The sequence below is a fragment of the Rhipicephalus sanguineus genome, chromosome 3 (genome assembly GCF_013339695.2).
Source record: "Rhipicephalus sanguineus isolate Rsan-2018 chromosome 3, BIME_Rsan_1.4, whole genome shotgun sequence".
Taxonomy (NCBI): Eukaryota; Metazoa; Arthropoda; class Arachnida; order Ixodida; family Ixodidae; genus Rhipicephalus; species Rhipicephalus sanguineus.
In genome coordinates this window covers 161,681,607-161,695,786 of record NC_051178.1, presented here as the reverse complement: position 1 = coordinate 161,695,786, position 14,180 = coordinate 161,681,607, and the positions used below count along the sequence as shown (strand labels likewise).

Sequence of the window (14,180 nt, the reverse complement as noted above, 5' to 3'; positions counted from 1 at the left end):
ACGCGAAAGTGAGGACTGCCTCGCGTTATTGCCGCCGGCCTCACTCTCCGAGTGTGTGTACGCACACATACACACGGCACCAAACGGGAAGCGAAGACGCACAGACAAATAGACGCGGACTACACCCCACAATGTCGGCTCTCTATTGCTGCTATTGCTGCTGCGGTTGCGCTAAAGCAGGCGCGCGAAAGGGGGGGGGGGGGGATCATCGATTCCCCCCAGAGCCAGCGCCGAAAGTGGACCAAGCGCAAGGACCACCGCCGCATCCGCCGTCCCCTCGTTCTCCTCGTTCTTTTGTCGTTTTTTCTCAGCAACCGCCGCTGCGGGTCCCCGCCCTAGTTTCGGCGTTTTCGCGTGTTTTGGAGGTAGTCATCGCGGTATAGCGAAGAAGAGAGGAGAAACATTGGAGACGACGACGAGGCGGCTCTCCTCCCGGTCCGGCAGAGACCAACACTCTTCTTCTCCCGGAATACGCCGACCGGGGTGCGTGCGGGCACCCCGGAATGAAGTGGAGCACTTCCTTATCCTTCTATAAAAACCGTGCCGCGCCACTGTCCCCAACTTATTCAATCTGATCCCGGGCCGTTATTCGGAGGTGTACACACACGGCAGTACGATCGAGCGCGCGCGCTCCTAAAAACCTCATCCCCGGCATGATACTTCGGGTGAGTCTCGCGAGCCTGCCGTGCCCGTCGTTGGGAGCGGTGCGCTTTAAGCAGTTAAAGAGGCCGTAATGAACCAGACACGAAACAGGTAGATAAATGAAAGGAAAACTTGTTTCTAGTCGTTTCCGGTACTTAACGTTTTTACTTTAAATCGTCGTTCGCATTAGGAGAAAGCTCTTATGATACATGATTGCTCCAGGTAGCACGGGTACTTACTTCATGAAAAGCCATCAAGTTGATGAATTAAAGCAGTGGTCGTCGGCATTACGACATAGGTTTTCTTGCGAAGCGATCAGGTTTGATTGAATGCTCCTGGTTGTAAAAATGTGACGAACTAGAAGGCAGCACAAGACCGAATTTCACAAGAAACCTTACTCTTTTAAATGTTTTTTAGTTAATGTAATACCACCAAAGGCATTGGTGTAGAGCACATCGTCACCTTCCATCTATTTGTCACAGTGGGACCGGTCAATCCATCAATAGATAAAAAAAAATTACCCCATAGTGTAGCCTGTACTTCCGTAAAGCTAATTCGTGGCTTTGGCTCATTTCGTTTTGTTCTATGCTCCTGCACGTGATGCGGACCTCCGAAGACCTTCGTGATGGTGGCGCTCGCAGTAGCGGCGTCCACTCGAGGCACCTTGGCCAAACCCGGCTTCGAGCCGCACTCGCCGGTAGTGCATGCGGTCGACGGCGGCGGCCCCTTCCACACGATCGTCGAAGGGCTCTCGCGGCCGCACCTGGTCGAACCTCAGGGCACGCCCGTCGGCATCAGCATCGTGCCCCTGCACCACGCCGGATACTCTCAGCCTCACGGTGTGGGGCCCGTGACCGTGCATGTGACCCAAGTGGGCGTTCACCAGGCCCCCGTGATCGGTGTGTCCGCCGCGCCGGCCGGCGCCGTCCGCAACGGTCCCCTCGCCCTTCACGCTTCGCACGTGCTGCTGAACGCAATCTCGTCGCCGGGCATGGTGCTCCACGGTGCGCCCGTACTAGCTGGCGCCGCTTACGAACCTGCTGTCAAGTCCGCACCTGTCGAAGCCGTGCTGCCTGTGAAACCAGTGAATGAGGAAGAGCTCGTAAGTACCCTCATACCTCTTAAGCAATCCTTGTACAATTGTCGCGGTACGCGTGGAATGATCTGCACGTCAGTAAGGTTCTCTTGCACCTGTTTTCTCTCTCATGTATGGAGTTCAAGCGTACCTGCATTATCATGATCAATGTGCCGCAAGCTGTCCGCGATTCCTTACCTTTCGTAGAACAGCGGCTTGCTTGAATCATGGTGTTCACCGGAATGATATGCACGGCAGCAAGGTTCTCTTGCACCTGTTTTCTCTCACATTTATGGAGTTCAAGCGTAACTGTGTTATCAGTATCAATGTGCCGCAAGCTGTCCGCGACTCCTTACCTTTCGTAGAACAGCGGCTCGCTTGAACCATGGTGTTCACCGTGGTATCTTTTTCGAAGAGTTTAATTGATCATGTGTCCTTGCCATTAAGGATTCTGAAGCGTGTACGTTGTTCGCCTCCTTACGGCGACATATCTTCACACTATATCCACTGTTACAAAGTTCTTGCTTGGTGTCTGACGTTCGCTAAGACGTCGCAGGAGAAGGTAGAAAAGGAAGAACAAAGAGAGAGAGAGAGAGAGAGAGAGAGAAAGGAGGTTAGCTTTCTCGCACAAGAGCTTAGTCGAATGCTGTCACCCATTACAGTGTTCAAATGTCTTGTCTCGTTATATTGTGCGCGTGAAACGAAGAGTGGTGTACTTTCTACACCGCAATCGCTCGTGTTCCGTTCGTTCTAAATTGGTTAGTGACTGAGAAATAACACGACCATGAAGAGCCACGGTCTCAGTTCTTTTCTGGGAGAACTTGTGCTTAGGAAAATGAGTTCAAAGCACAACAATTTTGACGACCATCGACTCTCCTGTCAGATATCGTTTTAGCATTCTACTACATTGAATGCTATTTATTTTTCTGTGTAGTAGAAGTTCTTCCAATAGGTTTATTTACTCTGAATTCGTCCCTGGAGTCTGTTCAGCACTGTATGGCCTTGACAGGCTCTCACCTCTTGTATCATAGTGGTTGCCCCCTCCTTGTCGCTGTGTGGTGGTGCACATTGATTCCATTGAATGGAATTACGTCGCCGTCGAATTTCCAGCTGAATTTCCCACAAGAGATACGTTTACTGCAATTGTCTAGCTCCCATGGGAATTTCATTTCGTTTGACATATTTGTTCTACGGGCTCCCTTATACAGTAGGGTGTACGATCATGAAAACTAATCGAATTGAAGTACAAAAGTATGCATAAGTATCGAAATGTTGGCATACCAAGGGTAATATACAGACGTAATAAATGAACACAGCAAGCAGAATTCAGAAATCTGGGTACACTCTAGAACTGGAATGTGGGCATCATGTACTGCAATGGATGCTGCATATAAATATAGAAAACAAGCAAAATCCGCCACTGATGTTGAGTACTGATTTGTCATTCACTAAAGCAATTTAACTCTGTTTAGTTGTTTAATAAATGGCTGAGTGTTATCAATTCTAGAGATTCTGCTTGAGAGGCTGTTCCCCTCGTTTACAGAAATTACAAAAAAAAACGAAACTTGTAGGAGATCAGCGCGTACAAGGTGAACTTTAAAATATTAACACGGGGAGAAATGTGTAGCTTAGGTTTAATTGGCGTTTTTGTGTACCTGATAATGAAAAACTTTACGGAAGAGAATAAGCCGAGCCCCGTTATCTTTGTATTCTCAAGCGTACACGTGACAAAACATACGGAAATTATTTAAATGCTTTGTTTGATTAGTGTATTGATATTAAATGGGGCAAGCTGCTTCTTTTTCAAGACTGCCGATTTGTAGATAATATGCACGTGAACGGAGCTCTATGTCGCTGCAGTTCATTCAATTCGAAAGGCACAATAGAAGTTTGTGCTTAGTGTGTTTGTTCGCGCGAGACAAGAAGAATAATTGCATTAGAAAGTTCGTATATATTAGCAAAGGTAGCATATACCCTCGTGTTAGACAAAATGTTTGAAATCAAACCTGCTACTCGACGATATCTTTAAAAAAAACCAATAGCTCATCAGGGCTAATATTGTATGGTGCATGCATGCATAAATGCCACACTACTACATGCTACAGTTGCCTGGAAAAATTTTCGCCGATGCGAATGTCATTCAGAATAATGAAATACAATATAGATCTCAGGACGCAGGCATAGGAAACGCCGGACGTGAGAAATTGAAACAACAGCGGACTGTTACTCAGAATACAGGCCTGACGTCTGTTCTTGATGTATTCTTCAACTGTCTGAATGAACTTTGCATTGATTGATTTCATTTTGTAGGTTATGTGATACGCAAATGATAATAAATAGGGATTGTTCTTAATTTCGTGCTTGCGATTTATAATGCCCATATGGCTTTGTTTCATACGTTTTATTTGCTCTAAGAGTACTTATATTACTATAGAAAGCAACGGGATGATACAGGAAAATAACAACAAAAAATTCACAGACGCGCGCACGCACGTGAACTCACATATAATGTGCGTATTATGTCTGCGTATATATATGAATATATCGCTAAAACAGATGTATGTAGAATATATCGGAAAGCAAGGCACGCCCTCAATATGACCTAAATTGTCTAGCTCATTTTGTTGTACACTCTTAATCATGTCCTGGTTAAATGCTGGCTATATCCAGGAAACCAGGCGAAAGATGTCCGGTTTCCTGGATATATCTAGCGCAGTAGGCGGGACTTGATTAAGAGTGTAGGGCAACTGGCTGTAAAGGTGCTTGACTGCACGTTGCCCATAGTGAACCGAATGACATCGAAATAATCAGATGCCATCGAGAGACTCAAAGTTCGGTGTACATATCATTTATCGCTATGGGCCATAAAAAACGCAAGGTTTGTATGAATATCTACTGTCATTGAACGTATCTGTCTTGGGAACTTGACCGTTTGAAAGTTAGCAAAAACGTGCTATAAGTGTGTTTACTCAGCTTTTACGAGGAAGCTTACCCGAAGATCTCGGGATCGAATCCCGGCCTCGGCGGCGGCATCTCGCTGTAGGCGCAATGTTGGAGGCCCTTAGGTTTAGGTGCCTGTTAAGGAATCCCAGGTGGTTGACGTTTCCGGAGCTTTCCACTACGGCGTCCCCCATAATCATAGGTTGTTTTGGGACGTAAACCCTAACAATTATTATTATTATTATTATTTAACAAGGAACCATTGGCGTGGGGAGGCCTCGTTAGGCTGACGCAAGGGCTGCAAATTAGCATATCGTGGTATTATCGAGCAAGTCATTTACCCAAACCACACCATAACGTATGAGGGCACGCTGCGTACCGCACAGCTGGTAATTATTTTTATCTCGTAAATTCCTGTCTTGGAGTTCCACGTGAAATGTGTGCCAGCGTTTCCAATCAAGTTTCACGGAATATCCACCGGCGCACAAGGCTTACATCTCCAGGCATCTTGCCCGAAGCAGTACTGCGCACGAGTTAAACCGCCGTTTTTTATAGTAACCGTATTAAGTTTATATTGCGTCTCCGCCGAGAAATGCGGTTGATACGAGCGACGTCCACTTGATGAAGTGATAGGGGAGATACTAACAGAGACGAAGAAAGAACAGACAGGGACAAACGCATCCACTTCCACCACTGGTCAACATAGGAGGAAGTCTAATCTCGGGGTCACCTCCGGTTTCCGTTTTCATACATGTTTTAAAACGCGGAAGTGTTCGTATTCGAAAGTCACTGGGCCGATTTGAATAAAGTTGGTTGTACTATAGGGAAGAAGCTAGGCCCCACTTACCGCAGCAGCATTTCGATTGACGTTGCCGTAGTGCCTACAGAAATGAGGGCATGAGTAAGCTTACGAAAAATAAACGAACAGCGAAAACGATGCACGAAAAATCTTCATAGGAAACTAGGGCTATACTTAACTATGTCCAACAGAAATATACAGTTATATATATATATATATATATATATATATATATATATATATATATATATATATATATATATATATATATATATATATATATATATATATATAGGGTGATTCCACGTAAGATCGAACAATCGATGGCTGGTCGACCTCTCAAATTTATTTCAAAATTTTATATATTATTGCCTGATGAGTGGAAAGAAGAGATCCGCAAATTGTTTTGCCGCCAAAAATTTTTTAGAAGCACAGGAAATCAATAATGACGAAGAGGTGGAGTGGAGCGCTCATCCGCTCTGCTGTTTTGGCCAACTTTCGTTATGAATTGCACAAAATATATTAAAGTTAGGTAGCTGAATTTTTTAAAAATAAATATATACATGTTTTTGCTTCTGCTCAGGTATTTGTAGTTTTGATGTGTAGTGTAGATGTTTTTATAAAAAACCTCAAATTTGGCCCAGGAAACATTATTTTCTTTACTTTGAAGGTCTTTATCTCGAAAAATCCTTGTAGCAGAGCGACAAAAATTGCGCATTACGTTCTTCGCATGCCTATCTACCACAATGTTGAATCTTATACTTATATAACTTTTCAGTAAAGTGATATGATCGGGCTAATTTAAAGAAAACACCGGACAATGAAAACTTCTGACGACTATTAAAAAAAACCCCATTTTTTATATTTCTTAAACTTTGTCCACTTATTCTCCTCCACATCAGCTTTCATAATCATTGAAAACATGTTGCATAATGTCGTTGCACTAATAGCTACGACCCCTCCAATGAGACCCTTAGGCAAGGATTGGCAATTCCGACTTCTTGCCCAGCAAATGTATAAAATGTAGGCAGGATTGGATTGCTTTTTATTAAAAGGCCAGCAGGTACCGAAAAAGGTGTCGCCGGCACTGAAGACATTAATTTTGAAATTATTTCATCACTGCAGCGGCCACGAGCGCGGGGCTACCGAGCAGGCGCGCGCGCACCCGAGATGCTCGTTGTTAGAGACGGCGCAGTGAGAGCTCGTTTTCGCGTCCTCAGACCGATTGAGTTCGAAACAGCAACGCGTCTCCGGTGACTTGAACGCACGTGCACTGGAGCTTCCCTATTCTATCGACCCTCTGTTCGCATCGCAGCTAGGCGCTGATAACAAGGCAAAGATGGAAGCAATATGAGAACTCTATAATGGAGCTATGAGCGCTCGCTTCACGCACGCTGCTGCCAGAGAAACTGCGCTGCGCCACTTGCGATCAGTGGAATAGATTAACGTGGCGCTCAAGTGGCAAAGCAAAATATGGAATTTCAAAGGAAAGAAAAGCAAAACTATCGGTAACCAGATCCGCTTGCCTATCTTAGATGTCGGCAGCAGACGGCCTGAACTAGCCGCGCGTTCAGAGCGCTGTTCACACTTCATTCGGCGCGCATAGTTCTTGTGCTTTGCTCTTACAGTACTCCTCCTGTGCGTCTCATGGGGAGAAAGTATAGCTCGGAATGAGTGTATTGTGGAGACTACCTTTCGAAGCACAAGAAGCGTGAAGGAGTACTGACACGAATTTTTAAAAATTTCGGATTGTTGCTCTAAATAAAAACACTGGTGTCGATGAACCTAAAACGACTATTGTGGTGCCTGGGAATGCATCGTATATATTTTATCTAGCGCCACCTTAAAAAGACACTTTCGGTTTAGATATCGAGGGGGTGGCGTCAGTGTCGTTTCATAGCAGTGTGACGTCACGGAGATACAGAAACTCGCGACGTACTAGCAGCAAATTCGTCATCTGCTCGTGGTGCACATAAACAACGATCAGTGAATTGTCGTCCTGTGACCCTGACAGTGGTTTCTGCGATTTAGGCTGCATGCAGGACGCAGAACTCGCATACTCGGGGGAACTTTCTTGACTCGTCGGGATAATGTCCTTGCAGTGGAGCTGGCTTGCAGATGCTCAGCGACGAAAACTTCAAAGTCAAATTAAAATATTTTATACGTGTTCTCCGACTCCAGTGTGTGGACAGCGTTGACACTGCACACCAACGAAGCAAAAAATGTCCCTTTTGCGATGTCTCAAAATCGTGTCAGTACTCCTTTAATTATTGCAAAGAAGCCAAAATTTCGCAGACTTACCGACCTAGGCATATACGCTTTGAAGAAACGTTTAACGCCCGAAAGATCAGTGACTGCCAGTGAGAAGGACTACTTGTGCTACGCGTGCTTTTGCAACCACTGCAATGAAAGATCTTCACGGAACGCACAGTTTAACGATGACATTCTTATGCCCCCTGAAAAAGAAATCGACGTCATTAACCAGATCACTGCGACTACCGGTGTACGTGCGTTCAAGTCACCCCAAAGGTGTTGCTGTTTCGAACTCAATCGGTCTGAGGACGCGAAAACGAGCTCTCACTGCGCCGTCTCTAACAACGAGCATCTCGGGTGCGCGCGCTCGTGGCTGCTGCAGTGACGAAATAATTTCAAAATTAACGTCTTCAGTGCCGGCGACACCTTTTTCGGTACCTGCTGGCCTTTTAATAAAAAGCAATTCAATCCTGGCTGCATTTTATACACTTGCTGGGCAAGAAGTCGGAATTGCCAATCCTTGCCTACGGGTCTCATTGGAGGGGTCGTAACTATTAGTGCAACGACATTATGCAACATGTTTTAAATGATTATGAAAGCTGATGTGGAGGAGAATAAGTGGACAAAGTTTAAGAAATATAAAAAATGGTTTTTTTTTTTTAATTCTCGTCAGAAGTTTTCATTCTCCGGTGTTTTCTTTAAATTAGCCCGATCATATCTCTTTACTGAAAAGTTATATAAATATAAGATTCGGCAGTGTGGTAGATAAGCATGCGACGAACGTAATGCGCAATTTTTGTCGGTCTGCTGCAAGGATTATTCGAGATAAAGACCTTCAAAGTAAAGAAAATAACGTTTCCTGGGCCAAATTTGAGGTTTTTTATAAAAACATCTACACTACACATCAAAACTAAAAATACCTGAGCAGACGCACAAACATGCATATATTTAGTTTAAAAAATTTCAGCTACCTCATTTTAATATATTTTGTGCAATTCATAACGAAAGTTGGCCAAAACAGCAGAGTGGATGAGCGCTCCACTCCAGCTCTTCGTCATTATTGATTTCCTGTGCTTCGAAAAAATTTTTGGCGGCAAAACAAATTGCGGATCTCTTCTTTCCACTCCTCAGGCAATAATATATAAAATTTTGAAATAAGTTTGAGAGGTCGACCAGCCATCGATTGTTCGATCTTACGTGGAATCACCCTATATATATATATATATATATATATAGATATATATATATATATATATATATATATATATATATATATATATATATATATATATATATATATATATATATATATATTCGTGGAAATGATCCTCCAGTTTTTTTAAACGAATTATTTTAAGAATTTTCATAGTTTCCAGGGAAATTGAAAGTGTCAGCGAACTTCAGTGTTACGGTGAAGTTCCTCACATGCATGGTATCGTAACCAAGGAGCTTTTTTTTTAAACATCCTTGGTTGTAACGTAGAAGGTTTAGCAAACCTAAACTGTGCGTCTATTTGCGCGGCGTTGGTTTTTGCAGCCAAGCGCAAAGCGCGTCTTTCGATGCCTACTCCCTACTGCTTCGTACTTCCAACAGCATTCACGTTGAGTGCAACTGCATAATTATTTTTTTATTTTCTCGACGAGAAGGTAACAAAAATAGACCGAGATTGGGTAGGATGGAGCGAATGAAATGCTCTTGCATTTAATACCGATGAGTAGACAGAAAGAGCGCTTATCATTCCAGCTCAGGAGGGTCTCCGTTTCCGAGGAAAATTCTATAACCCCTGCCTCACGGAAGTTTCTTTTTAGAGCTAACCTTTCTTTGCCTAGCCTCCTTGGTGTGGTTCCAACGCTGTTGCTGGATTGGAGTTGTTGGGCGGCTTGGTGGGTCACCCGGTATCTCGGCCGATATATTTGTGTGTGCGAGGTTTCCATGTGCGCCGAATATACACTGCAAACGGGTTTGAGCCCTTTAGGGAGTTTCGGGCTCGACGCATAACGTGCATCTAAAAGGTACTACGCAAAACCCCCTTCAAAATGAGGTTCAAAGGGAGGTTTTATTTACATCCTTTAAGGGAGTGATTAGAGGGAACTAAGGAGGTAAATTTGTGTTTTTATTGAACTCATTTTGAGGGCTTGAACGGAGCGCATTGGAAGTTTTTCTGGTTCTTTTGAGAGCTTTTAAAGCCTCCTTTTGGAGGTAAAGTTGGTGTTTTTATGTAAACCATTTTGGGGGCTTGAACAGAGCGCATTGAGAGTTTTTCTGCTTCTTTTGAGAGCTGTTAAAGCCTCCTTTTATACGAGGCCCTAGAGCGGTCGCGAAATGAAAAAAAAAAAGTGTATCTTAGGCAGTATATTACGTTTACCGGCCAATTACCGCTACTATTCATCACTAGGACATAATAGAAAATGGACATCAAAGTATTAATGCACAAACATGACATTTGCATACAAGTACGCACGACACAGGAATCGAACTCGCGACCACACGCACTCAAAGCAAGCACTATAACCATTACACCACAGCGCCTCCACTTGCAAGGTTGTTTTTTTCGTGGGCTAATATATGTACCAATGTATGTACAAAGCGGCTGGTAACCCGTCGGCACAACTTCGAACTTCTGTTCTTGTACCATCGGCGTGTGTTTGCTCTTGCGGAAGGTCAATACATAATTTGTGGGGCGTCATGCAGGCCGAGCCGATCGACGTAAACACCCTCGGCTCCGAATTCTCCGGTTCACCGTGTCGTGCCGCTAGAAAAATGATAAACGTGTGCCCTCTTCGCTCGCGCTAAATTCGTGAATACCAGCGTGACAAAGGTATCTTCAGATGAGCGAACGTATGTGCATTCCATGAGCGTATGCTGTGGAGCAATTTTCGTTATTTCTGCAGCCGCGAACTGCGCGCGTCCAGATGCGGCAGCGTGTTATGAGCGGTTCGAAGACCGCCTGCGTTCTCATATGAAAGTTACACACGCAGAGGCCCGACTTAGACGAACATTGTAACGCGCCTACATTAAGTGCATTTAATGCGCGCGTACTGCGGCGAGCTGCACGCAGGGGCAGCAGCGCGCTCTGAGCAGCTGAACAAAAAACTGTTTCTATTCGCAATGCACCCTTTAGCGCGGACCGCCTGCGTTCGCATATGAAAATTACACACGCAGACAATTCCAGCGTTACAAGGACATTGTAACGCGCCTACATAAAGTGCGTTGAATGCACGCGTACAGCCGCGAGTAGCGCCTTCTGAGCAGCTGAACGCTTATCTATTTCCGCAATTAGCGCTTATTCGCAATGCACGCTTTAGCACGGCATTCAGTGATTCTCTATAACACATATTCAGTATGTGTTTGCTTTCATACTCGGATACTACCTACATTTCTTACTAATTAGCTCTTATTGGTGAGCATCACGCCACCGCGTTAAAGCGAATGCCTAACGCGTGCCCCAAGGTCAAGGTCAACCTCCCCAGTTTACCAGTGACAGGTCTCCCACAAAACAAAAAAGTTAATGTACTTGCACTTCTCTCTTGTGAACGTCCATGTGTACTTGGCCCTCCCCTCAGACAGATGATGCAGTACCCATTAAAAAAAGCATTACCCTCTTCCTCAATGGAACAGCTGTTCTTGAGAAAATATGGTTCTGTTGAATGACTTCACCACAGCAGCAGAGAGGTTGGCTTGTTTGCAATTCAGAATTTCACAATCGTAACACAGAAACACGAGGACTGTAGCAAATATGCAGAAAACTGGAAAAACTATCATATGTGCACACCCTCGTCCACCCTGCACACTACGTTAAACTTTATTTATACAACAGCAACCTTCAATTATGCTACTATTGATAAAAGATCACCCAATCTACGTTAGAACACAGTGATGACTTTGTCTTTCTGTTGCCTATCTTCTACAACGTGTCATAATCTGTGAATCATCTGTTCAATGTGTTTGGTAATAAAACACAAGCAGTTACATTGAGCAGGCAGTGTTTCAGCAATTTGTTTTGCAAGCACAAATTCATTTCTTCAATTTGCATGCACGACAAGTAGTCATACTTCAATTGATACAAGAACCAGTGGTTGCAACATTTTATTGGAATCAAAACAGCAGCAGTTCTCGTGTCAATGTAAGGATATAGGTATATATTTCCATCGTCGTGCACAGAACCTACTCCCAAAACTGAACACGTGGAACAACATATACAGTACAGCCTAAGCACTATACATAATTCACAGCAGTAAAGCAATACGAAAGTAGGGTGTAAAATCTCATCATGATGCGCACTAACGTGTGCACTTCACCGTGCCAGTATGTAAGTATAATCCAAAAAAATAAGCTACCAAGGAACTTGGTGTCAGCCTACACACGAAGGCAACTAATTAGTACAATAAGGCTAGCATCACTTTTGGGAAATATGAAACTGTGTAGACAGGCAGTTGTACAGTTTTTTATTGCATTAGTTTGCCCTATGGCATCAAAACATGTCGCAGATGATTTTGGAGTTGAGTTTCCTACAAAAAAGCCCAAAATAGACCTGTGGTGTTGACTGTAGGTCCACTTACCAAGGTGCATAAAAGCATTCAGCAATGCCCACAAAATTACAAGGTTGCCTTCATATGTTGCTGTACATATTTACTCACAGATACCTGGAAGCCACCGTAAATTTCTGGAAGTGTGCTTGGGAACTTGTCGGCATAATCACATGACTGCAATGTACATATACTTCTAATATGCATAACAAGTACAGCCATGCTTCTATGTTTTTATGCCAGCTAGTGCCATCTGTAACTCAAAAGTTCATCCTTAATTCCTCACTTGATGGCTTACGCATAATTACCACATTGAAAATAATCCAAGCACCATGGCTGCAACGTCAACTTGCAATTAGGCAATCACAGGCACTAAATACAAAAATTCCTGTAAATAGTGACTGGTCGCTCTGCACACTGGATCCTAGGACTTGATATGCCATGAGGATGAATAAAAATTGACCACACATATATAGAGACTGTGAAACAGTCAGGAGTTCAGTTCATAGGTAAGGAAAACGTGAAAACGAAATCAGAACACATAGCAACAAAGGGGACGGAACGACACACTACTAACAACTGAAGTTGAACATGTGCTTCGCTTTTTTAGTCATGCGTGTTTATATCTTTCTGTGGTTTTGATTACACTTCAGTTACTAGTAGCGTACTGTCCTGTCTGCCCCCTTCATTCCTCTATGGATGTGTGATTGTTTAGTTTTGTAATTTTTTCGTACTGTGTGTTTACATCTTTCTGTGGTTTCGATTAAACTTCAGTTGCTAGTAGCGCGTCATCCTGTCCCCTTCATTTCTCTGTGCTGTGATTTTTTTTGCACCCCCCCTCTTTAACTATGAATATACACCAACTCGCCCAACTGCCCCTGTTAAGACTTATGTTTGCTGAATAACACTGGGTCCACTCAGCGTCTTTTTAAACAATGCGAAATTTTCAAATGCACACGATATCAGAAAGGTTGCACGCAGTATTGCGCATAACACTCTGCATCAATACCAGTGTTGGCCTAAATGTGGTAAGATGTACGAGCTGTTCGACATAGTGTAAAGTGAGGCACATCAGGGCGTTCCCACAATCATGGGTGTCGGCAGGGTTTGCACAAAGGGCACCTGCCGCCATCAACACACACCAGCACTTGACCCCACCCAAGCTACACCAATGCTCTCCTGCTCACCAGGCCGACACGTTACGCCGCCTTGCACCCCAAGACAAAATCCTGCCGACACTCATGGCCACAATGCACTTGACTTGAACACAGACTGATGGGCAAGCAACACTTGCTGCTTTGCCAGAAGTGTATTCCTGAAAATTACACAAAAAAGAAGTCCACTAAGATTTCTGTATACATAAAAATGAATGCCTCACCGAAGATTTGCACTTGACTATCCTTATTGCAGATATTTTGTCAAAACACGAAATGAATACAAAATTGAGATGCTGCTAAGTACTTCCTTGTGAGCGTTTCACTTCGTGTGCACAAGGCGAAAAACAAACGGATGTAAAAAAAAATGCGAAACACCACCAGAAGTGTACTCTTGCCATGTTTACCATTATGTGGGTAGTTTTTGATGTCAGTAAAGTTATCACTATAAGTACACTTTAAAAGGGTTGTGAATGTTAGCAAGGTCTTGATTAACCGCACCTACTCTGTTTAGGAGTGAAGATTGGGCAACTTGGCACTGAACCATGGCAAAAATAAACAGCGCACTTCTAGTGAGGATAAACTAAGGCCTGGGCACAATAACAGCGCTTTCACCTTGTCAAATTGTGTCAACAGTCATGATACTATGTATTGACCTTGAAAACTATGGCAACATAATGCAAAACAGCAAATTAACGAGATGGAATAGACAAGATGATTCAACAATCTGGTTCAACAGACTCAACAGCTGACTTATATCAATGTGATTAAATTAGCTTGCACATCTCATA

At 43.7% G+C, this 14,180-nt stretch overlaps 1 protein-coding gene across 1 annotated transcript in view; it reads left to right on the top strand.

Moving 5' to 3' along the window:
• The first annotated feature begins 1,359 nt into the window (after window positions 1-1,359).
• Window positions 1,360-14,180, top strand: part of LOC119386038 (uncharacterized) — a 28,050-nt gene continuing 15,229 nt past the window's right edge. The window contains exon 1 of the mRNA XM_037653390.2: window positions 1,360-1,744. Coding sequence (XP_037509318.2) covers window positions 1,634-1,744 — 111 coding nt within the window. The 5' untranslated portion in view covers window positions 1,360-1,633. The remainder of the gene's footprint in view (window positions 1,745-14,180) is intronic.